The sequence below is a fragment of the Zalophus californianus genome, chromosome 3, assembly GCF_009762305.2.
Source record: "Zalophus californianus isolate mZalCal1 chromosome 3, mZalCal1.pri.v2, whole genome shotgun sequence".
Lineage (NCBI taxonomy): Eukaryota > Metazoa > Chordata > Mammalia > Carnivora > Otariidae > Zalophus > Zalophus californianus.
The window spans coordinates 79562559-79586938 of NC_045597.1; the positions used below are offsets into that span (position 1 = coordinate 79562559).

Consider the following 24380-nt stretch of genomic DNA (forward strand, 5'->3'; position numbering starts at 1 on the left):
TAAAACCATGCTTCATTTAACACACAGTTACATTATGTATATGACTACTTTCCTTATTCATATAAAGAAACCGTATGAAGTCAAGTGTCCTGGACCTATACATACTAAATCCATTTTTCTGACCCCTATGGAATATTATAATATGGACTAGGAAATGCTATTCCACATCATTCTTCCATTTTTCTCCCATTCCCTTTTTATTTCATGTATGCTAAGACATCCAAATTTGGGCAAGACTTACAACTTTTCCTTTATGGATTTTTATATAGCATCTTTCCTCCAAAGATCTCAAATAAAAGCAAGACCCAAATATATACCTTTGAAATTTTTCTCAAATTTTATTTTTTCATGTATTAGTTGGTAGGTTTTGAAATATTATAAACATCATTACTTTTATATAAAATTTAACTTCACATAAAACTTGAATGGAATACATATGAGACTTGGTAATATTACACAAAAAATGAAAGGAAGTAAATCAACAAAAATAAGGTTTATAAGTAGAAATGATAATAAAATATTTTCTGATAAATTTATAATCAAAATGACTAGAATATAAATACTATTAATCAAATTAGACTTTTATAAGGTTTGTTAACTATCTAAAATGAAAAATATATCTGGGTCACGGACTGGAAGATACCCAAAATTATTTAGAACTGCCTAAAGTGAACTTATGGATGAGAAAAAGCACCTTAATATTTTTAGCTTAAGTAAACCTACCCCATATCCAGTAGCTACAGGTCTAGTAACTGCTGTGCTTGGTATTTTAGCAGTTATCTTGGGGAGGAAAAAAAACATAGTTAATAGAATTCAGATTAAGCTATACAATAGAAAACTAGAAAAGCAATGGGAAATATAGACTCATCAATAGAGAAATATTTATATAGTATTTAGGATAACTTCTCTTAAATTACCCTAAATATTAAGGATCCCAGGTATTTTAAAGTATTAAGAAGGAGACTTATTCTGGAATTCATTTTAAAGGAGAAAAGAAACTTTAGAATTACCTCAGGTACCAATGAGAAAGATTAGTTTTCATGGCTGCATCTATCATTCATTATGCATACTGACTACTGACAGCCACTAGGCCTAACAATAGACACAGGATTTGGCATCAGAGAATCTGGGTTTGAATTTCAGCTCTCCTTCTACCAGCTGTTCTTATTCATACTTTTTTGCACCTAAATTTTCTCATCTTTGAAATAAGGATATCCTGATCACAAAATTGTAGTTGGAATCAAATAGGACCATGTAGGTAGAAATGTCCTATACATTAGTTGTTAGGCATATTTATTTAAAATATTTGATTAAAACATCATTAGTAGAATAGCTCTACTTCTGGCTATGATGGACTGCTGTTTTAAACAACTTTCCCACTAAGAATAACTAAAAAAGCTAGGGACAAAAATATTAATAAAATATTTATTTAATTTATAAAAAATAAAAATATTTTTATAAAAAATCAATTTGAATATATTAGAGAACCAAGAAGGCAGTGAAGAATTAGCAAGGTTTCAAGATAAGGAAAAGGGAAAGCTAGAGAGGTATGCCTGCATTTGAGCCTGCTTTTCTCCAAGAGGCATGGCTAAGAAGCTGAACATAGCTCTCTGCAGACTCACAGATCTTAAGAGATAAAATGTTAGGAGTTGAGGGCAGCCCTGGTAATCCTCTAAGCTTTGACTGTGATCTCAAAAGGCTACACTCTACAACTGAAAAGTAAATAAGCAGTATACTAGCCCTCATAAAAACTGAAGTCCAATTTAGAACCACCTCAAACTCAACTAGATTAAGGTGAGCCAGGACTCCTAGTGCCTCTAGGGCCATAAGCAAAAGTAAATTCTCTAGTGAAAGATAAGATCATCTAGAGTTGTGCTATCCAGTGGAACTTTTCTGCAGTGATGAAAATGTTCTATATCTGCCCTGATAAGAGCCACATGTGGCTGTTGAGCATTTGAAATGTGATTGGTGTAATAAGGATCTGAATTTTTATATTTCACTTTATTTTAAATAATTTAAATGTACACAGCCACATGTAGCTAGTCGTTAACACACTGGACAACTCAGACATACAGTCTTAAATTATCTCTAAAATTTTTCATTTACAATGCCTGGCATGGAATCAAAAACAACCAGACATACAGGAGGCAAGACTACCTAACCAAAAGCCAAGAGAAACAAGACTAGAAAGACACTGAGAAAAGGATACATATAATGGAAATGTCAGACACAGACTTTAACATAACTATGCTTAATACGATCAATGAATTAAAAGACAAGATTGGCAATTTCAGTAGAGAACTGAAAAAGTATAAAAAAGGAATAAATAGAAATTACAGAACTGAAATATAGCTGAAAATGTAAAATCCTGGCATTGTCCAGGAAGTAGTAAAATACTAAGTTATACTAGACTTTAAAATAATTTAAAGATAAGTATTGTAATCTTTAGGAAAACACTAAAAGAATGGTTAAAGAATGTAAACTCACAACATTGGAGAGAAATGGAATAATAAAAAAGAAACAAAAGAAGGCAAGAAATAAGAGAAAATGATACATAAGAGAGGAAAAAACAAAAAGCAAATGGTAAGACAAATTAAAACCAAAACAGTAATTTCATTAAATGTAAATGAACTAAATACTTCACTAAAAGAATAAGATTATCAGACCACACTTTATAAAGAGAACTCAGTTACATTCTGCTAATGAGAAATACATCTTAAATATATAGATATGGAAAAGCTGGAAGTAAACAGATGGGAAAGACATATCATGCAACCGCGAGACAAAAGAGAGCTTCTGTAGCCCCATCAATATATCAATATCTGACAAAACAGATAAACAGCATGACTAAAAATAGGACATTTCAAAAATAATAAAAGGCTCAATTCACGCTGAAAATATAATAATTTGAAGTATTTTTTGCTCCAAATATATAAATCAAAACTCTAAAAAAAGAAATAAATCTACACAGTGTAAATTTTGACATCTTTCTAGCAAAACTAGTAACCCCCTCAACCCAAAAAATCAGTAAAAATATAGAAGTCTTGAACAAAACCATTAATAAACTTGATCTAACTCACAGATCTTAGAAAAAGCTAAAAAGGAAGGATATGAGTCTCGGCAATTTTTTCCATGAGAACAAACTGAAGGAAAGAGACCATTATTCTTTTAACTACTTACTAATGACTAAATCGGTGTTTCTGTTTTTTACTTTTAGCATAGGATTGATCTCTTCAGATAGAGTGAATTCTATACTGGCTCTTCCTTTATTCACCTTACACCCTCATCTGCAATGTCTTTCCTCCCATATCTCAAGGTCAGTCTTAATTGTACATATCCTTTAATATTCAACTGTAAATTTATCTTCTAAGCAGCCTTGCTGATTGTCCCCACTAGTGACAAATAACCTCTTTTTGTGGTCCCATAGCAATTTGTACTCTTTTCTTTACAATACTTATTATGCTTTGAATATATGTATCCATTTTCTTTTCCTTCCTAAGATTATAAAGTCCTTTGGAACTAGCTAGAATTTTATGCCTTGAGTAAGCTTAGCACCTTTCACAAAGAAATTATGTAATTTCTCCCTGTTTAACATAATAAATAGGATGTGATGAAAATATTCAATACAGAGTCAAGAGACTTAAACTCTGCCCCAGTTATGGATACCTGTGAGATTTGGCCTCTCTAGGCTTCAGTTTTCTCATCTATAAAATGAGGATCTCTAAAGTTACTTCTGAATATTACTGAAGAGCCAGTATGGTAAAATGATCACCTGATATCTTATACCTGAAATCACTAAATTGAAGATAATGTTTGCTTATTGACTAAGTCACAGAATAAAGATTTATGAAGCACCTACAGTAGGCTAAGAACATTGAATAAGACAGGCTGCCTCTTCGAAAAGCTTACACTCTAGTCATTAGCTTAGTGAAAGAACTCAACCTATTTTCTTTCCATGATAAAGGTAACCTTAAAATTAAAATACAGATTGTGAAATGTGTAGTCAAGAATTACTTTTACCCAAAGAAAGGTGTGGCTTTGCTCTTGGCTACTGGGAATGACCTCTAGGCCTCTAGAATGTCCTGCCTAATATGTATACCTTTGTTTTCCAGAGGCTTTGGCCACCAGACAATCGAACAATGTGATTTATGATGGGAGCTTTAGGACAAATAATATCAGTTCAACTTCCAGAGGTATTACTCTAAACCTCCAGGAGGGGCTAGAGACTAAACATCAGCCATGCAGACAATAGGTGATAGAGCCCCAGTAAAAACTCTGGATACCAAAGTTCTAACTGGTTTTCCCTAGTTGGCAATACTATGTAAGTAATGTCATCATACATAGAGGCCAGGAGAAGTTAATGTCATGCATAATGCCAAAGGAAATGCTCCAAGCCTCCAGGGCCCTACTCCTATTCTGGCCACTGAGATGAAGGATCTGCAAAGATAGAGACCATGTCTGTTTTGTTCACAGCTGTGTCCCCAGGGCCTGGCACATAGCAGGTGCTCTGAAAATACTAGTTGAAGGAATGAATGAATCAGTGACTCATCTGGTCATGCCCTTGGCTCCCTTCAACCCAGTCACCCACTTGGTGAGGTTCAGTTGGGTCAACAAGTTTTCTCAGTAAAGAAACAAAAGGCTGCCACCACCCACCTTCACCACTGCACGAGCCTGCTGTTTGTCCCCTGCAAGACTGGAAGATGTTCCACGTTTAGACCCACCAGACTCTGTCCTAAGTGTCTCTTCCCTTTGCAGATTTTAACCATATCCTTCGCCTGTAATAGGCCATGAGTATAATATCCTTCAGTGAGTTCTGTGGGCCCTTTCAAAGAATTATTGAACCTGAAGGTGATTTTGGGAATCCCCTAAACTTGCAAATGGTGTCAGAAGTGAGAATAGTTTTGTGGAGGACTATGTCCTCTAAATGTATAGCTGGCTAAACTCATTGCAGGGAACCACATTAAATTCATTTAAATAAATGTGATGGGAAAGCTATTCACAAGATCCTTTCCACTGTAAATGATTTAATATTAATCACTTATTTTTGCTAAATAATATATATGGCAGGGAGGAAAGAGAGAAAGTAACAAAGTGAGAGAAGATGAAAGCAAAAGGACACTTCATCTAAAGCAGAGGAGTTGCTATATTTCAGTTTCTCAACTTTGGCACCGTTGACCTCTTACCATATAACTCTTATGGTGGGGGGGGCATCTCTGCCTGCTACCCAATAGATGCCAGTGGCACTCACCCAAGTTGTGACAACCAAAAATATCTCAAGGCCAAATGTACCTTGAGACTGTTGTGGAGAACTGAGAATCATTGCTATATAGTAGTGAAGAAGTGGGGGAAAAGCCTCTCAAAAAAAGGAATATTAGACATAAAACATTATGGATAGAACTTTCTATTCTTCACTATTTTACTTAGTGCCAACCTTGTTTATTTTCAACTACAAAAAAAGCTTGACAAATTTTATGCACTGCAGAAGGCAGATGCCTATGCTTTGCATGATACATACAAAAATTTTAATAATACTACTGAAAAAAATCACTCTAGCAATTTATGCATTGGTAGAATGCATAATTAACAGATTAATTAATAGAAAATAGAAACTAGAAAACTAGAAAGGTAAATATTTTTTAAGCAATGAGCATTTTAGGTAAATATACCCCAATGCTTTACATAATAATATTTATATTTTCAAGAGTATAAAGAAACTTTTTGATCTAAAATAGTTTTAAAACTCACTGGACACACTAAAAGCTACAAAACAATGTAGAAAGAAATTAAAAACACAAATAAATAAAAAGTTATCCCATGTTGAAGGACTGGAAAACTTAATATTGTTAAGATGTTGCTATTACTCAAAGCAATCTACAGATTCAGTGAAATCTCTACCAAAATCCCAATTTCATTTTTTGAAGAAATAGAAAAATTCATCCTAAAATTCATTTGATTACAAAGCTACTATATGTAAACAATGTGGTACTGGCATAGACACAAACAAACAGACCAATGGAATAGAAAAAAAAGTGCAGAAAAAACCTTCCTGTATATGGTCAAATGATCTTCAACAAAGGTGTGAAGAGCACATAATGAGGAAAGGTCAGTCTCTCCAACAAATAGTGCTGGGAAAGCTGGATATCTACTAGCAAAAGAATGAAATTAGAGCCTAATCTTACACAGACACACAAAATATTAACTCCAAGTGGATTAAAGGCCTAAGCATAAAACCTAAAACTAAAACTCCTAGAGGAAAACATAGCGGAAAACTTTCATGACATTGGATGCAGCAATGATTTCTTGGATTTGATATCAAAAGCACAGGCAACAAAGTGAAAACAGAAAAATGGGGCTACATCAAACTTAAAAACTTTTGTGCATCAAGGGCACAATCAACAGAATGAAAAGGCAACCTTGGAAATGGGAGAAAATAATGTAAATCATATATCTGATAAAGGGTTAATATTCAGAATATAGAAACACCTATATTTCAACAAAAAAATCAGATAACCAGTTAAAAAATGGGCAAAGGACTTAAATAGACATACAAATGGCCAACAAACACACAAAAAGATATTCAACATTACTAATCATCAGAGAAATGCAAATCAAAAGTACAGTAAGAATCACTGTATACTTGTTAAATTCCTACTATCAAAAAAAAAGTAAAGTCAGTGAGGTTGTAGAGAAAATGGAACCCTATTACAGTTAGTGGGATTGTAAAACGGTGCAACTGCTATGAAATTAACAATATGGAGGTTCCTCAAAAAATTCAAAATAGAATTACCATGGGATGTAGCAATCTTACTTCTGGGTACACCTCCAAAGAACTGAAAACAGGGTTGCATAGAGACATATGCACACCTATGTTCATAGCAGCACTATTCATAACAGCCAAGAGGTAGGAGTACCCCAAGTATCGACGGAATACAACGTGATACATACAATGGATTATTAGCCTTAAAAATGAAGGAAATCCTGTCACATCCTACAACACAGATGAACCTTCAAGACATTATGCTAAGTGAATTAAGCCAGTCACAAAAAGACAAAGACTGCATAATTGCACTTATATGAGGTACCTAAGGTAGGCAAATTCATAGAGTCAGAAGGTAGAAAGACAGTTGCCAGGAGCTGGAGGGAGACTAAAAAGTTTTATTTAATGGGTACAGAGTTTCCGTTTGGGAAGATAAAAGTCCTGGATATCTGTTTCACAAGAATGAGAACATATTTAATGTACTGAATCATGAATTTAAAACTGGTTACAATGAGGGGTGATTGGAGAAGATGGTAGTGGAGTAGGAGGATGCTAGGCTCACCTCATCCCACAAATACAACTAGATAACTATCAAATCATCCTAAATACTCCAGAAATCAATCTGAACCCTGGCAGAACAAACTCCACAACTAAAGGTAGAGAAGAGGACACACTGAAGAAGGTAGGAAGTGCAGAGACAGGGTTTAGGCAGAAACATGGCTGCGGCAGTGGGAAGAAGCTGTGGTGGTGGGGAAGGGTGAGAGACAGACTAACAGGAGAGTACACGAGGAAAACCAATTCCCATAGACATTGGCTTGGAAAGCTAAATGGGCCAAATTCCATGGATTCTGGTAAGCAGTGGGACTTAAAGCCTAGAGTTTTAAAGATTAGCAGGTGTGGCCAGGATAGAGCCTGGAGGGCATTGCACTACGCTTAGAGAGAAGGCAGATAAACAACCTGTGGACACAAGGCATGGAAACCGTGATCTGAAGAGTGCCTGGGGCACACAGTGGGGAGGTTATTTGCTCAAGTCACAGGGCGTCCCAGAGAGAGTGTTCATGGAGAGACCCTGCCAAGAACAAATAAATTGGCTGTTGCCATTTCCCTCCCTTGCCCTTCAGCGTAGGCATAGGGCCACCTATGCCACACAGCACAGTGCAGACATTTGCTACCTAACTTGCTTACACCAAGCCCCATTCCCCCATACTCCAATGAAAACGCATTTTGCAGTCAGGATTGCCTAAGTCCCAGTACTACAGACCCCTTCCCCCAGAAGACCAGCCCAAACCCCTACCAACACTGCACTTCCCCAAGAGGGAATTTTGCACACTCTCAGTTCCAGTGGCAGTGGTGACAGGTCTTATTTCACAAACAGGTCGGCGCTCACCTCACTGAAATTTGCCACATTCAGACCAGGGACCAAAAACTGTCCACAGCAGGCAAAGAGAGCCTCTGCAGATGACTGGCCTGAAGGATAAAGCAGCCAGGACACAACAGCAAGTGCACGTAGTACACACAGGAGACACTCCTGGAAGTGCGAGGCCCTGGGGTAGAGGAACGCTACACAGCAGGGCACTACGGGACCTCTTCTGTATAAGGCCACTACCCTCAAGAACAGGAGACACAGCTGACTTTCTTAACACAGAGAAACAAGCACAGAGACTTAGACTGAACGAGAAGACAGAATGAAAGAACAGAGGACAAGGCCATGGCAGGAGATCTAAGTGAAACAGATATGACAGGCCTGATAGAGAATTTATAGTGATCATAAAGATGTTCACTGGACTTGAGGAAAGAGTGAAAGACATGAATGAGACCCTTAATACAGATATAAGGTATGACATAGCAGAGGTAAAAGTATAATAAATGAAATGAGAAACATGCATGGTGGAGGGAACAACAGGCTGGAAGAAGCAGAAGAACAAATTAATGACCTAGAAGACAGAGTAGTGGAGCGTAATCAAGCTGAACAAAAGGGAGAAAAAAAGAATTATGCAAAACGAGAACAGACTTAGGGGACTCAGAAATGTTAAAGGGGATTCTTTGAGTGGAAAGGAAAGACCAAAAGTGACAGTAAGAAAGCAGGAAACACAAAAGCAGTAAAAATGAGTATCTTATAAAAAAATCAGTCAACGAACTCAAAAGGGTGTAAAATATGACATCATATACCTAAAGTGTGGAGAGAACAGGAGTGAAGAATGGGTTCAAACTCAAAACGACATCAACATCATTAATGTAGATGGCTATATGCAGAAGATGCTATATTCAAACCTAATGGTAACCACAAATCAAAGACTAATAAATATGGAAAGAATAAAGAGAAAGAAATCCAAATATATCACTAAAGAAAACCAGCAAACCATAAAACAGGAAAGACAAAGAAGGATCAGAGAAAAATCTTCAGAAACAACCACAAAACAGGTAATAAAATAGAAATAAATACATATCTCTCAATAATTACTTTTAATGTAAATGGACTAAACATTCCAATCAAAAGACATAGGGTAACAAAATGGATTAAAAAACATGGCCCATCTATATGCTGCCTATGAGAGACTTATTTTAGACCTAAAGCCACCTGCAGATTGAAAGTGAGGGGACAGAGAAATATTTGTTATGCAAAGGGATGTCAAAAGAAAGCCAGAGTAGCGGGGCGCCTGGGTGGCTCAGTTGGTTAAGCGGCTGCCTTCGGCTCAGGTCATGATCCCAGGGTCCTGGGATCGAGCCCCACATCGGGCTCCCTGCTCAGCGGGAAGCCTGTTTCTCCTTCTTCCTCTGCCTGCCTCTCTGCCTACTTGTGCTCTCTATCTCTCTGTCAAATAAATAAAAATCTTTAAAAAAAAAAGAAAGCCAGAGTAGCAATACTTACATTAGACAAACTAGATTTTAAAACAAAGACTGTAACAAGAGACAAAGGAGGACACTATATAATAATAAAGGGGACAATCCAACAAGAAGATATAACAATTATAAATATTTCTGCACCCAACATGGGAGCACCCAAATACATAAAACAATAACAAACATAAAGGAACGAATTGATAATAATACAATAACAGTAGGGGACTGTAACACCCCACTTACATCAATGGACAGATCATCTAAACAGAAAATCAACAAGGAAACAATAGCTTTTCATGATACGCTGGAACAGATGGATTTAACAGATATATTTAGAACATTCCACCCTAAAACAGCAGAATACACATTCTTTTCAAGTGCACACAGAACATTCTTCAAAACAGATCACATATTAGGCCACAAAATAGGCCTCAATCAATTCAAGAAGTCTGAAGTCATACCATGTGCCTTTTCTGACCACAATGCTATGAATCTAGAAATCAACAAGAAAAACTCTGGAAAGACCACAATACATGGAAGTTAAATACCATGCTACTAAACAGTGAATGGATCAAACAGGACATAAAAGAAGAAATAAAAAAGTACATACAAGCAAATGAAAATGAAAACACGAGAGTCCAAAACCTTTGGGATACAGCAAAAGTGGTTCTAAGACAGAAATATATAGCAATAAAGGTCTACCTCAAGAAGCAAGAGAAAAATCTCAAATAAACCACCTATTCTTACACTGAAAGGAGCTAGAAAAAGAACAATAAGCAAGAATAAACCAGCAGAAGGAAGGAAACAATAAAGATCAGAGCATAAATAAATGACATAGAAACTAAAAAAACAATAGAACCGATCAATGAAGCCATTGTTGGTTCTTTGAAAAAATTAATAAAATTGATAAACCTCTAGCCAGGCTTATCAAGAAAAAAAAAGATAGGACTCAAATCAATAAAGTCACAAATGAGAGAGGAGAAATAACACTCAACACCACTGAAATACAGTTATAAGATAATATTATGAAAAACTATATAGCAACAAATTGGACAACCTAGAAGAAATGGACAAATTCCTAAAAACATGTAAGTTACCAAAACTGAAACAGGAATAAATAGAAAATTTGAAGAGACCAATAGCCAGCCAAGAAATTGAATTAGTAATCCAAAAACTCCCTACAAATAAAACTCCAGGACCAGATGGCTTCACAGGCAAATTCTACCAAACACGTAAAGCTCAAACTATTCCAAAAAATGGAAAAGGAAGGAAAACTTCCAAATTCATTCTACAGGTCAGCATTAACCTGATACCAAAACCAGATAAAGGCAACACTAACAAAGGGAACTACAGGCCAATATCTCTGAGGAACACAGATGCAAAAGTTCTCAAAATACTAGCAGACTGAATCCAATAATACATTAAAAATACCATTCACCATGATCAAGTGGGATTTATTCCTGGATTGCAAGGGTGGTTCAATATTTCAAATCAATCAATATGATACACTACAGTAATAAGAGAAAGGATAAAAACCATGTGACCATTTTAATAGATGCAAAAAAGCATCTGACAAAGTACAACATCCATTCCTGATAAAAAATCCTCAACAGAGTATGTTCAGAGGAAACATACCTCAACATAATAAAGGCCATACATGAAAAATGCACAGCTAACAACATCCTAAATCGGGAGAAACTGAGAGCTTTTCATCTATAGTGAGGAATAAGACAGGGATGTCCACTCTCACAACTTTTATTAAACATGTACTGGAAGTCTTATCCACAGCAACCACACAACAAAAAGAAATCAAAGTCATCCAAATTGGCAAGGAAGAAGTAAAACTTTCACTATTTGAAGATGACATGATATTCTACATAGAAAACTCAAAAGACTCCACCAAAACACTGGTAAAACTGATAAATTCAATAAAGTCACAAGACACAAAATCAACATACAGAAATTTGTTGCGTTTCTATAATGAACAGCAGAAAGAGAAATTAAGGAATCAATCCCATTTACAATCCCACCAAAAATAATAAGATAACTAGGAATGAACCTAACCAAAGTGGTGAAAGACCTGTACTCTGAAAACTATCAAACACTGATGAAAGAAACTGAAAAGGATACAGAGAAATTGAAAGATAGTCCATGCTCATGGATTAGAGGAACAAATATCGTTAAAATGTTGGTACTACCCAAAGCAATCTATATATTTAATGTAATCCCTATCAAACCCAATAGCATTTTTCACAGAACAAGAACAATCCCAAAATTTGTATGGAAGCACAAAAGACCCCAAATAGCCAAAGCAATCTTGGAAAAGAAAAGCAAAGGTGGAGGCATCACAATTCCAGACTTCAAGGTATGTTACAGAGCTGTAGTAAGCAAAACAGTATGGTCCTGGCACAAAAACAGACAGGTATATCAATGGAACAGAATAGAAAACCCAGAAATGAGCTCACAACTACATGGTCAATTAATCTTCAACAAAGCAGGAAAAGAATATCTAATGGAAAAAAGATCGTCTCTTCAATAAATGGTGCTGGGAAAACTGGACAGCCACATGCAAAAAAATGAAACTGGACCATTCTCTTACACCATACACAAAATAAACTCAAAATGGATTAAGAACCTAAATGTGAGATCTATACCACAGAAGTCCTTGAAGAAAGCACAAGAAGTAATTTCTGTGGCATTGGCCATAGCAACTTTTTTCTAGATAGGTCCCCTGCGGCAAGAGAAATTAAAGCAAAAATAAACTAGGACTACATCAAAATAAAAAGCTTCTGCACGGCAAAGGAAACAATCTAGAAAACTAAAAGGCAGCCTGTGGAAGGGGAGAAGATATTTGCAAATGACCTATCCAATAAAGGGTTACTATCCAAAATATATAAAGAACTTATAAAACTCAACACCCAAAAAACAAACAATCCAGTTAAAAAACGGACAGAAGACATGAACAGACGTTTCTCTAAAGAAGACATCCAGATGGCCAACAGACACATGAAAAGATGATCATCATCGCTTACCATCAGGGAATGCAAATCAAAACTACAATTAACTACCACCTCACACCTGTCTGAGTGGCTAAAATCAACAACACAAGAAACAACAGGTGTTGGTCAGGATGTGGAGAAAAAGAAACGCCCTTGCACTGTTAGTGGGAATGCAAACTGGTACAACCACTGTGGAAAACAGTATGAAGGTTTCTCAAAAAGTTAATTAGAGAACTACCCCATGATCCAGCAATTGCACTACTGAGTATTTACCCCAAAAATACAAAAACACTACTTCAAAGGGATTCATGCACCCCTATGTTTACAATAGCATCATTTACAATAACCAAATTATGGAAGAAGCCCAAGTGTCCATCGACTGATGAATGGATAAAGAAGAGGTGGTATATATATAAAATGGAAAATTATTCATCCATAAAAAGGAATGAAATCTTGCCATTTGCAAGGAAATGGATGGAGCTAGGGAGTATAAGGCTAAGCAAAATAAGACAGAGAAAGACAAATGTCATTTGATTTCCCTCATATGTGGAATTTATGAAACAAAACAAATAAGCAAAGGGGAAAAAAAGAAAGACAAATTAAGAAACAGACTCTTAGCTATAGAGAACAAACTGATGGGTACCAGAGGAGAGGTGGGTGGAGGGATGGGTGAAATAGGTGTTTGGGACTAAGGAGGGCACCTGCTGTGATGGGCACAAGGTGACATATGGAATTGTTGATTCACTATACGCTACACCTGAAACTAATATAACACTTAACTAGAATTAAAAAATAAAATGAAAAATGGTTAAGATGGCAAATTTTATGTTATGTGATTTTTTACCACAACAACAAAAAAAATTCACTTACTGGAGGTCTTCTGCCATGACTAGTTCTCACTGCTTGCTGAAAAGCGGTGTCATTCTCTAATTCCTAAAATGAAAAGGCAAATTTAACATTCAACATGAAGGAAGAATTTAAAAAAATAAGCTTAATGTCTTCTGTTTGGTATTCATGATCCTCTATAATTTATCTTACCCCATCTGTTGATATCTAGGTAGTGGCTCAAGGACTCCTGTTCTCAAAGTTCCCCTGTCACACTACCCAAATATCAAGGTTCCTTCCTTGTCTAGGAAGAGGAGTACTGGTAATGTCAGTCAACTGTAAGGTATTTTATTGGCCATGTTTAAATGCGTGGTATCATTATGCTTGGTTAAAAGTTCAAGGACACAAGGATATGGCCAAACAGCAAGAGCAGGGAAACACATCTCTTTCTCACCCACTTTTTTTTTTTTAAGATTTTATTTATTTATTTGAGAGAAAGAGAGACAGAGAGGGACAGAGAGAGCACAAGCAGGGGGAGAGGCAGGCTCCCTGCTGAGTAAGAAGCCCGATATGGGGCTCAATCCCAGAACCTGGAGATCATGACCTGAGCGGAAAGCAGACGCTTAACCATCTGAGCCACCCAGGCGTCCCCTCCCTCTCTTGCTCTCTGTCCTCTCTCCCTCCCTTCTCTTCTTCCATATGCTGGGACCATGGTTACTAGCCCCATCCTGAAAAAGCCTTAGGACATTTCATTTCGCTGGAGAAGTCAAGTTTGTAATTCAGACTGGGCTGAGCAAACAGAAGGCTCCACAGGGTCCAACTCGCTGTCCGATTTGGAACCAAAGCCTCAGTTAAAATGTGCTTTGCTGATTCCTGCATGTACCCAGATTCTTTGTCAGGAAAGGTGAGGAAAATAGTATTAGCCAAGAGCAAGATACAAATATTCCTGGGTTTCCAGGACAAATGCCATTTTTAGACTCTCTCAAAAACACCCAGTCTTGCCAACCACCAACCTTCTAACCAGCCTTTATTTCCTCCTCCTTCACCAACGCAAACTCTGGCTGTAACCCTTCATACAGACATTACAGGCAACTGTCAGATTTGCCTCTGATTTATTTCAGTCTACTTTCCACAAAAATATACTTGCTGATTGTCAAAAAAAAAAATACAAATTAAAAAAGAGTCACTATCAATTAACTTTTAAAACCTCTGCAAACAATTAATGTAAAATGTTTATATAACCAGGATGTTAATAAAATGCACTTTTTAAAAAAAGATTTTATTTATTTATTTGACAGAGAGAGAGCACAAGCAGGGGGAGCAGCAGGCAGGGGGAGAGGGAGAAGCAGGCTTCCCACTGAGCAGGGAGCCCGATATGGGGCTCGATCCCAGGACCCTGGGATCATGACCTAAGCCAAAGGCAGAGGCTTAACTGACTGAGCCACCCAGGTGCCCCTAAAATGCACTTTAAATGTGATTTTATTATGTCCAAGCATTCTTTAATTTTTACCTTAAAATAATTATAACCTTCCATGTCAACTACAGAAAATAAGTACACAATTCTCGGTTAGTTATGGAAACTAGGCAACTTCCATATGAAGCATAAAGCCAAAGGCAACCTTCAGCATAATTAATTATACTACTTTGGCAGCTCCCTTAGGAAAAGGAAGTCTTCTAGTATTCCTAAACGATAAATAAAATTTTATTTAATCAACTCAGTGAATTCTAACTAAATGACAAAAAATTGTCAACAAACTCTCCAATTACAAATACCAAACTAACACAACTTTTGTAATTTTTCTTTGTTCGTGATTTTATTAGCAATTTGCATAATTTATGAATATCTTAGAAAATGTTTCAATTAATTCATTTATATATGAAATCTGTTATTATTCCAACTAACTAAGATATAAGAAAACTGGGGGTAAACCAAACTTTATTTTTATTTTACTATTTATTTTTGTGTCTGGCATTCTGAATATTCTCTTTGAATTAAACAATGAAGCTACACTGTGATGACCTGAGAAGTTAGGAAATTTCTCTGGTGCTTTAAAAGTGATCATATTCATTATCTATTAATTCTACTTCTGGGACTCTAGCCAAGGAAATGCTCGCTCAAAATACAGAAAATCATTTATGCATAAAATTGTTCACTGCATAGTTATTTACAACAGCAAAAAACTGGAAATAAATATCCTATGATCTGAAAATAGTTCTAATCATCTACACATATTCAGTAAAATGCAATTAAAATTATACCGTTGACCTTGAACAACACAGGTTTGAACTGTGTGGGTCTATTTACATGTGGATTTTTTCCCAATAAATATACTGGGGGGCGCTGGGTGGCTCAGTAGTTAAGCGTCTGCCTTCGGCCCAGGTTATGAGCCCCACATTCGGCTCCCTGCTGCATGGGAAGCCTGCTTCTCCCTCTCCCACTCCCCCTGCTTCTCTCTTTCCCACTCTCCCACTTATAATTGTCTTAATAACAATTTCCCTCTCTCATTGTGTCTCTGTCAAATAAATAAAATCTTTAAAAATTATATATATATGTATACATATATAATTTCCCTATATATATATATATATATATATATATATATATGTAGGGATATTTTTGGAGACTTGTGACAATTTGAAAAAACTCGCAAGCCATCCAGCTTAAAAATACTGAAAAATTTAAGAAAAAGATATTATGTTAAGGATACAGTATATGATATATATAACATACAAAATATGTGTTAATTGATGTTATCAGTAAGGCTTCTGGTCAACAGTGGGCTATTAGTAGTTACATTTTGGGGGAGTCAAAAGTTATATGTGGATTTCTGACTGCATGGGGGGAAGGAGGAAAGTCAGTGTCCCTAAACCCCATGTTGTTCAACTGTATTTAAATCATTAGTATCGTGAGACATTGCTTATGATGTAGTTGAATGTAAAAAAGCAAACAGAAAAGTAAACACTAGTTCAATTCCAAACATGCTAAAAGAAAACTATATATGTATGCATGAAAGAATGACAAAGCAACAAAATGTTAACAGTAGTTATTTTGGAGTGATGGAATTATGGGTAATTCCTTTTTCAACAATGAGCACATACATTTTTTATACATATAACTTTTTAAAACTGGGAAAAAGGGGAAGGGTTCAGTGGTTTTCAAAATCTACGCAAACTTAGGAAAACACCTATGTTTTAATATAAGTTTTTAAAGATTTTATTTTTATTATTTATTTGACAGAGAGAGACACAGCGAGCGAGGGAATACAAGCAGGGGGAGTGGGAGAGGGAGAAGCAGGCTTCCCGCCGAGCAAGAAGCCAAGAAGCCCGACGTGGGGCTCGATCCCAGGATCCTGGAATCATGACCTAAGCCGAAGGCAGATGCTTAACAACTGAGCCACCCAGGCGCCCCGTGTTTTAATATGTTTTTAAAAAAGAGTCTATATAATCATATCTATGTGTATACACAGTGTACACAAAGGAGGGAAAACCTGTGTGTATTAAAAGACAGGAATACAGCAAAATGTCAAGTGATTAATTATATTAATCTATAGGTGATCTTTGGGTGACAGGATTTACATCATTTTATTTTTCTCCAAACTTCTGTATTTTGGATTTTCTACAAATGATTATATCTCTTAGATTTTTATTTCATATAGAGTAAGTGAATGGTTTCTATTTTCTTTGTTTTCTTTCCAGGCCTCACATTTACAGACTACCATTTTTCTCCAGAGGAAAAAACAACTGAAAAATTACTAAAAGCAATATAAAAAACTCTAGAATAAGATTTCCTAAATTCAGATAAAGTCCTACAAATGCTAGTATTTGATTATTATATACTAGCAAAAAAATTAACAACCAAATCCTTCACCCTCACTTTTTTCACACACTATTTCAAGGTAACTTTATAAAAAAAAGTTTTGTTTTGTTTTATAGTTTGGAAACTCTAACTCTCACAATGATATAAAGATTTAAAATATTCAAATATTTTTTAAAAATTCAAATATTTGTCTTAATAACAATTTCATCTTTAGTTTAAGTAGATATAGATGGATATAAATGGATGATAAATGATACCATCTTATCCAAAAATATATAGAGATACACATAAATTTACATAGGGAAATGTTTGGTGAGATAAGCATTATATGTTAGTTAACATTTATTTCTGGATGGTGACTGTTTCTGTGATTTCAATTTTTCTTTACACATATTTCTATTTCCTAAGTTTTCTATAAAATATTCATATAATTTAATTAAAAGAAAAAATCACTATACGACATTTCAAATTTATAGCATTTTAAAAAAACTGCTTTTAGATACCTCGAGTGACTTAAATCTTTCTACTTACACATTCAGATACCTAGTGTTGGAAAATACAAGTATATAATTGATCCTAATTTGTTTACATAACCTTTCTCATGATTTTCCCTTTTGCTGAAATTAGTATTATTAGAAGTTAGTACAGACATCAGTAATAGCACTTTTCTAGGCTTTTAACCAGTTTATTTGATCTAAAGCATAATAAAGCAGAACAGTCAAATCCAAAGTTTTCATGAACCAGCTGGTTAGCAAAGACCAACATAAAAAACTAGATTTATTTTTTTTACCTCAGTATCATAGGTTGGATTGTAGTCATTATAACCAGAATAAAGATCATCTTCATCTGTTTCTGGGGCCAGGTGTACATTTTGCATCATTTGTACCTATGAAAAATTGGCAGTGTAAATACGTTCTTGGTATATAAAATAATTCTTAATTGAAATAAAATATAACTACTTAACAACCTTCCTGGTCAAATTTACTGCTACATATTTTTATGACTTAAAATTTTTTCACATCAAATTCTCAAAACTAGGTGTCAAAACATTCATTCACTGCTCTCATTTCAAATTTATTCTGCACCTATTACATTAAAAAGACAGTGACAGGCACTTGAGAGAAGTACAGTTGGTTGCCCTTATTTTCAAAGAGCTTAGTATCAAAGAGCCCTTATTTTCAAAGAGCAGAAGAACGTATGTCAATTATAATGTGATGCAGAAACCACTACACACCCACTACAATGGTTAAATTTAAAAAACCAACAACACAAAAGGTCAGCAAGAATATGGAGAAACCTAAATAGTCATACACTGTTATTGGGGGTGTAATATGGTAAATTTTGGAAAAAAATTTGGCAGTTTCATAAAATTAACATTTATTTCTTATGACCCAGCAACACCACTCCAAGTATTTACCTGAGAGAAATGAAAACATTGGTCCACAAAGGTATTTATATAAGAATGTTCACAGGAGCTTTATTCTTTACAGCCAAAAACTAGAAACAGACCAGGTGCCTATCAACACAATGGATAAGCAAATGTGGCATATTTATGCAGCCAAGTATTATTCAGCAATAAAAAACAATGCACTGCTGACACATAATATGGAGGAATTATGTTGAGGGAAGTAAGCCTCACAAAACTGTACCTTATGTGTCATTTCATTGATTTAAAATTCTAGGACAGACAAAACTGTTGTGGAAAACAATCGGAACAGTGGTTGCTTTTTAGGCACTGGGACTAGAGACTGAATGGAAAAGTGCATGATTATAGAATTTTCTAGGGTGATAAATATTCTATATCCTGACAGGGGTTTGGGTTATACTGGTATACGCGCTTGTAAAAATTCAACAAATGCATACTTGAAATTTTTCTTTTCATTGTACATTTTTTCTTGAAAGAAAAAAACTGTAAATAAATAGCAAGCTTATAATTATTATGCATTTAAGGGAAAGCTTAGTATCTGTAATTTAGTTTGATGTGCATAAAAATAATATGGATAAATGAATAGGTTTGTGATAAAATACAGAAAAATGGTAATGGTAGAATCTAGGTAGCAGGTATGACGTTTACTGTAAAATTCTTTAAGCTTTGAAAATTTCCATAATAAAATGTTGAAGAAAAAGTGCAAGGCAGAAATAAAACAGATGTCAGAGAAAAATATAATTACGTATACATACACTGTAAGTAAATGTAGTAATTACTAGAGAATTTGGAAGAATTCTTGGACAAGAAATCCCTCAAACTGAAAAATATTTTAAGCGGGGCGGCTGGGTGGCTCAGTCGTTAAGCGTCTGCCTTCGGCTTGGGTCGTGGGGTCCTGGGATCGAGCCCCGCGTTGAGCCCCGCATCAGGCTCCCTGCTCCGCTGGAAGCCTGATTCTCCCTCTCCCACTCCCCCTACTTGTGTTTCCTCTCTGTCAAAATAAAAAAATCCTTAAAAAAAAAAAAAAGAAAAATATTTTAGGCAATTTGGGGGAGGAGGCAGGCTAGCTACCCAAGAAATGTAGTATTGAACTACTTTATCTTAAAACACATATTTTCTTTGAAGCTTGTACAATGTTGACTGTGCCAGTAAATTCTGACAAAAATTTCAGCTTAATCTTATTGCTCAGTATAATGCCAAACCTATGTGGCTACTTGTAACCTTAAAAAATTTTTACATGAAATATAAAATTATTAATTTTTATAATTCACATATACATAAAATTTACCTTTTTAAGGTGTACAATTCAGTGGTTTTTAGTATATTCACAAGGTTGTGCAACCACATCTAATTCCAGAACATTTTCATCAACCCATAAAGAAATTTGAGACCCTTTTAGCAGTTATTCTTCATTCCTCCCTCCACCTAGCCTATGGCACTAATCTACTTTGTCTCCAGGGATTTGCCAATTCTGGACATTTTGTAGGGAATCATCAAATACGTAGCCTTTTACATCTGGCTTCTTTCACTTAACATAATGTTTTCAAGGTTCATCTATGTTGTAGCACGCACCAGTACTTCATTCCTTTTTATGGTTGAATATTTTATCTATTAGCTAACGGACATTTGGATTGTTTCACTTTATGGTTATTATGAATAATACTGCTACGAACATTTGTGTGCATTTAGTGTGGACCTAAATTTTCAATTCTACTGAGTGTATACCTAGGAATGGTATTGTTGGGTCATATGGCAACTCTACGTTTAATTCTTGGAAAAGCTGCTAGACTCCAAAGTGGCTGCATATTTTACATTCCACCAGCAATGTGTGAAGGTTCCAATTTCTCCATGTCCTAGCCAACACTTGTTATTGCCCCTCTTTTTGATTATTGCCATTCTAATGGGTATATAATGGTATCTTTGTGGTTTTGATTTGCATTTCCTTGATAACTAATGATGCTGAGTATCTTTTCGTATACTTACTGACCATCGTATATCTCTGGAGAAATGTCTGCTCAGATGCTTTGCCCATTTTCAAAAATTAGGTTATTTGTCTTATCTGAGTTATATAAATCCTTTATACATTCTGAATACTAGACCTTAGATTGATTTGCATATATTTTTATCCCATCCTATGCGCTGCCCTTTCATTTTCTCAATGGTACCCTTTGAGATGTCCTTTGAATTTTGATCATATACAATTTCTCCATTTTTTCCTTGGTTGCTTGTGCTTTTAGTGTCGCATCTAAAAAAAAGACCACTGCCTAATCCCAGATCAAGAAGATTTACACCTGTTTTCTTTTAAGAGCTTTATAGTTTTAGCTCTTACACTTAGGTCTTTTGAGTTAATATTTCATTACTTTTTAGAGATGACAACTATGAGAAAAATGTCAATCAGATAGAAATGTTCACTCCAAACACTACCGAAAGTATTAAAAGTCACCAGGATACAAACTCCCAGTTATAAAATAAATAAGTAATGAGGATGTAAATTACAGCATAGAGACCATAGTCATAATATTGTAATAACTTTGGTGACAGATGGTAACTAGATTTATTGTGGTGATCATTCTGTAATGTATATAAATTTCAAATCACTATGTTGCACAGCTCAAACTAACATAATATGTATGTCAACTATACTTCAAGAAATAAAAATTTGAAAAATAAAAGTCATTGGTATAAGATAAAGAAAATATTTTGACTTAAAAGGTTTAGCTCAGAGAATGCTATACCAGTGGTTCTCAAACTTTAGAGTGCATGAGAAACCTAAGGGCTTATTAAAATACAGACTGTCACTCCCCCACCAGCAGTTTGTGATTCATTAAATCTGGGTGGGAGTCATCACCACCCCCTCTATTCCTTACGGTATGCATTTTATACAGTGTGCTGGTCTGAGAACCACACTTTGAGAACTTTCTGATTATGAGCCCCATTTCGGTCAGTTCAACTTACATGCATGTTATGAAAAAAAAAGCAACTTTTAGAACTAGATATCCTTCTTGCTGGGTTGCAACCACAATGAAATTAGCTTACATCTGAGACTACTGCTGAACAGACATGGAGTGAGCAAATTAATCTTAAGAGATGTAGAAAGCGAGGCCAGGAAAAGTGAAGTGAAGTATGGGTGACAAAGCAAATACTACAACTTCCGTTCTCTGGATTCCCCAAGGTTTCAAAAGCAGTTCATACACATAACAACCCATTCGTGTTGCAACAATCTGGGGATGACACTAATATAAATTAAGTGCCAGTAACCTCTTTTTTAAAAATGGGAAAGCTTTTTTTTTTTTTATGACACTCTCCCACTAGTCAGTGGGATAGTTGGACAGTCTACATCCAAGATGCCTCAAAAGGTCACAAGCAGAAAAGGAAAAGTGGGATTTTAGCCCTAGAAAGAATCCTGGAAAAACAATACTTGAAGTCTTTGGAATTTTGTTTCATCTTTTTGAGGCTGAGTACAGGTTTATGCCTTCTGTTGTGTTCTCTCATACTTCATGAATTAAACGTTTTATTAGAAAATTTCAAAAGCTTTACATAACACACAAAAATAAAGATGACTGTTCAGTGTATCTGCTATGAAATGCAAGAGCTGGTGGAGAGGTCTAATCTGGGTTCGAATTTCCCGGCTGCAGCGTTACTGATTTGGGACAGCCATCCAGCGCGGAGCAACACTGCCCAGCCCTGCTTAGAGGAGTAACACAAATTCGCCGACTACAGGGATCAACGTTTGCGAACCAACGCCCGCGGTTCAGGGTGCACAGACGTGGGGCCTGCAGGCCGCGTCCAGCCGCAGGCGGGACGGAAGGAAGCGCCAGTGGGCAGGTAGAGCCCCTCCGCAAACCAAACCCCCGCCCCCCGCGGCGCCACGGACCCGCGCGGGGGTGTGCAGCCAGGGGCCCGGCCTCGGGACGGCCCCCCGCCGCGGGCCCTGCGCCTCGCCGCCCGCGCCGGCCCGAGGCGCTCCTCGCCCCCGGGCCCTTCTCCTACCTCGCGGCGAGGGGGAGCAGGGCGACCGCGAGTCTAGCGGGGTGAGACGCGGCTTTCTCGAGAAATCTACCAAGAGCCCGTGGAGGCCAGAGCGCGGCGCCCAAGTCGTTGCCACGCGCGGAATCTAAGGAAGCGGCTCCCACAGTGCTCCGCGCCAGAGCGCGGGGGGGGGGGGGGGGGAGGGGAGTGGGGGGAGAAAGTGGGGGTGGGGCTGGAGTGGAGTAAGGCCGGGCGGGGGCGTGGCCGGGCGGGGCGGACTCAGAACTGGACCCGAGTGGAGGCGGGGGCGGCTTGTGTGTGGCCGGAGCACCGTAGGGGTATCCAGTGCGCGGCCTCTATTTGGAGTGCGAATGAAGAAACCCGACGGTTTATAAATCCTGATGAAATCAGCCAGGAGGATTACCCGGGGATGATACTAGGTTACTATAAAATATCTCCTGTAGCCGTCACACTGATGTGAGCCTGGAAGCCCGAGTTTCCTGTAATCATTGACTCCCTTCGGTCACCCTGTAAAGTTGCTCAGATGAGATGCCTGTCTCGGAGGCACGGGCTCCTTCTTCCCTCCTTCCTCATGTCTAGGTGTTCCCACAGCACCTTATGTACGCTTTATCCAAGCTCTTAATGTATTCTCGTCTGGTGAGTGTCTTAAAGGGCAGGAACTGAAACTTTGTGTCCCAAGCAGCTAGAACCAGGTTCATACTAAAAATAAATGCACAGTATGAATGAGAAATTCATAATTTTTTAATATCATTAAAGTTTGTTTTAGATTTTGAAGATTAGTGGGAGTCATGCAGGGTAAGTCTAGACACCAATAATTAACGAGTTTCAAACATTAAGTACATGTCGGGAGACATTTTTTTAAATACATTATATGTATGTCAATATAGTGTTTTAATTATCATTATTCACAAGGTTATCTTGAGAAAAAAGTGAGGGGGAACAATTTTTTATGTATCTCTGGACTATTGTGTTTAATGAATCAGCTGGACTAGTCCATAGTACTTAGCTTTTTGGAAAACACTAGTACAGATGTTGCTGTGAGGATTTTTAAAGACACAACAATTAAAACAGTAGACTTTGAGGGGCACCTGGGTGGCGCAGTCGTTAAGCGTCTGCCTTCTGCTCAGGTCATGATCCTAGAGTCCTGGGATCAAGCCTCACATGGGGCTCTCTGCTTGGCGGGAAGCCTGCTTCTCCCTCTCCCGCTCCCCCTGCTTGTGTTCCCTCTCTAGCTGTCTTTCTCTCTGTCAAATAAATGAAATCTTTACCAAAAACAAAAACCAAAAAACCAAACCAGTAGACTTTGAGTACAGCAGATTACCCTCCATCATGTAGGTGGGCCTTATCCAATCAGTTAAAAGACTTATGAGAAAAGACTGATGTCCCTGGAAGAGGAGAGAATTCTGCCTTCTGGCTGCCTTCAGACCCCAGCTGCCACATCAGCCCTTCCCTAGGTCCCCAGCCTGCGGTCCTGCCCTGCAGATTTTGGACTTGGCAGTCCCACAACTGGGCTGGAGCCAATTCCTTAAAATAAATCTTAATATATGCATTCTTTTGGTTCGCTTTCCCTGGAGAACTCTGACCAATAGAACTATTTCTTCAAGGATGTTTGTATAGGGAACAGTTTGGACCATTGAGATGATTGTCTCCCTCCAGTGCAAAAGGGAGGTTTGTTGCTATCCAGTATATTAAAGATAATATCTCCCTCTGAGGCAAAGCTTGGGC

General features: G+C 36.9%; 1 protein-coding gene across 2 annotated transcripts in view; it reads right to left on the bottom strand.

The window, feature by feature from the left end:
• IFT88 (intraflagellar transport 88) overlaps positions 1-22791 on the bottom strand; it is a 145755-nt gene extending 122964 nt beyond the window's left edge. For both annotated transcript variants that reach the window (XM_027590104.1, XM_027590106.1), the window contains exons 1-4: positions 22656-22791; positions 18030-18125; positions 13468-13530; positions 724-780 (exon numbers count right to left, since the gene is read on the bottom strand). In XM_027590104.1, coding sequence (XP_027445905.1) covers positions 724-780; positions 13468-13530; positions 18030-18119 — 210 coding nt within the window. In that variant the 5' untranslated portion in view covers positions 18120-18125; positions 22656-22791. The remainder of the gene's footprint in view (positions 1-723; positions 781-13467; positions 13531-18029; positions 18126-22655) is intronic.
• Positions 22792-24380: the final 1589 nt, after the last annotated feature.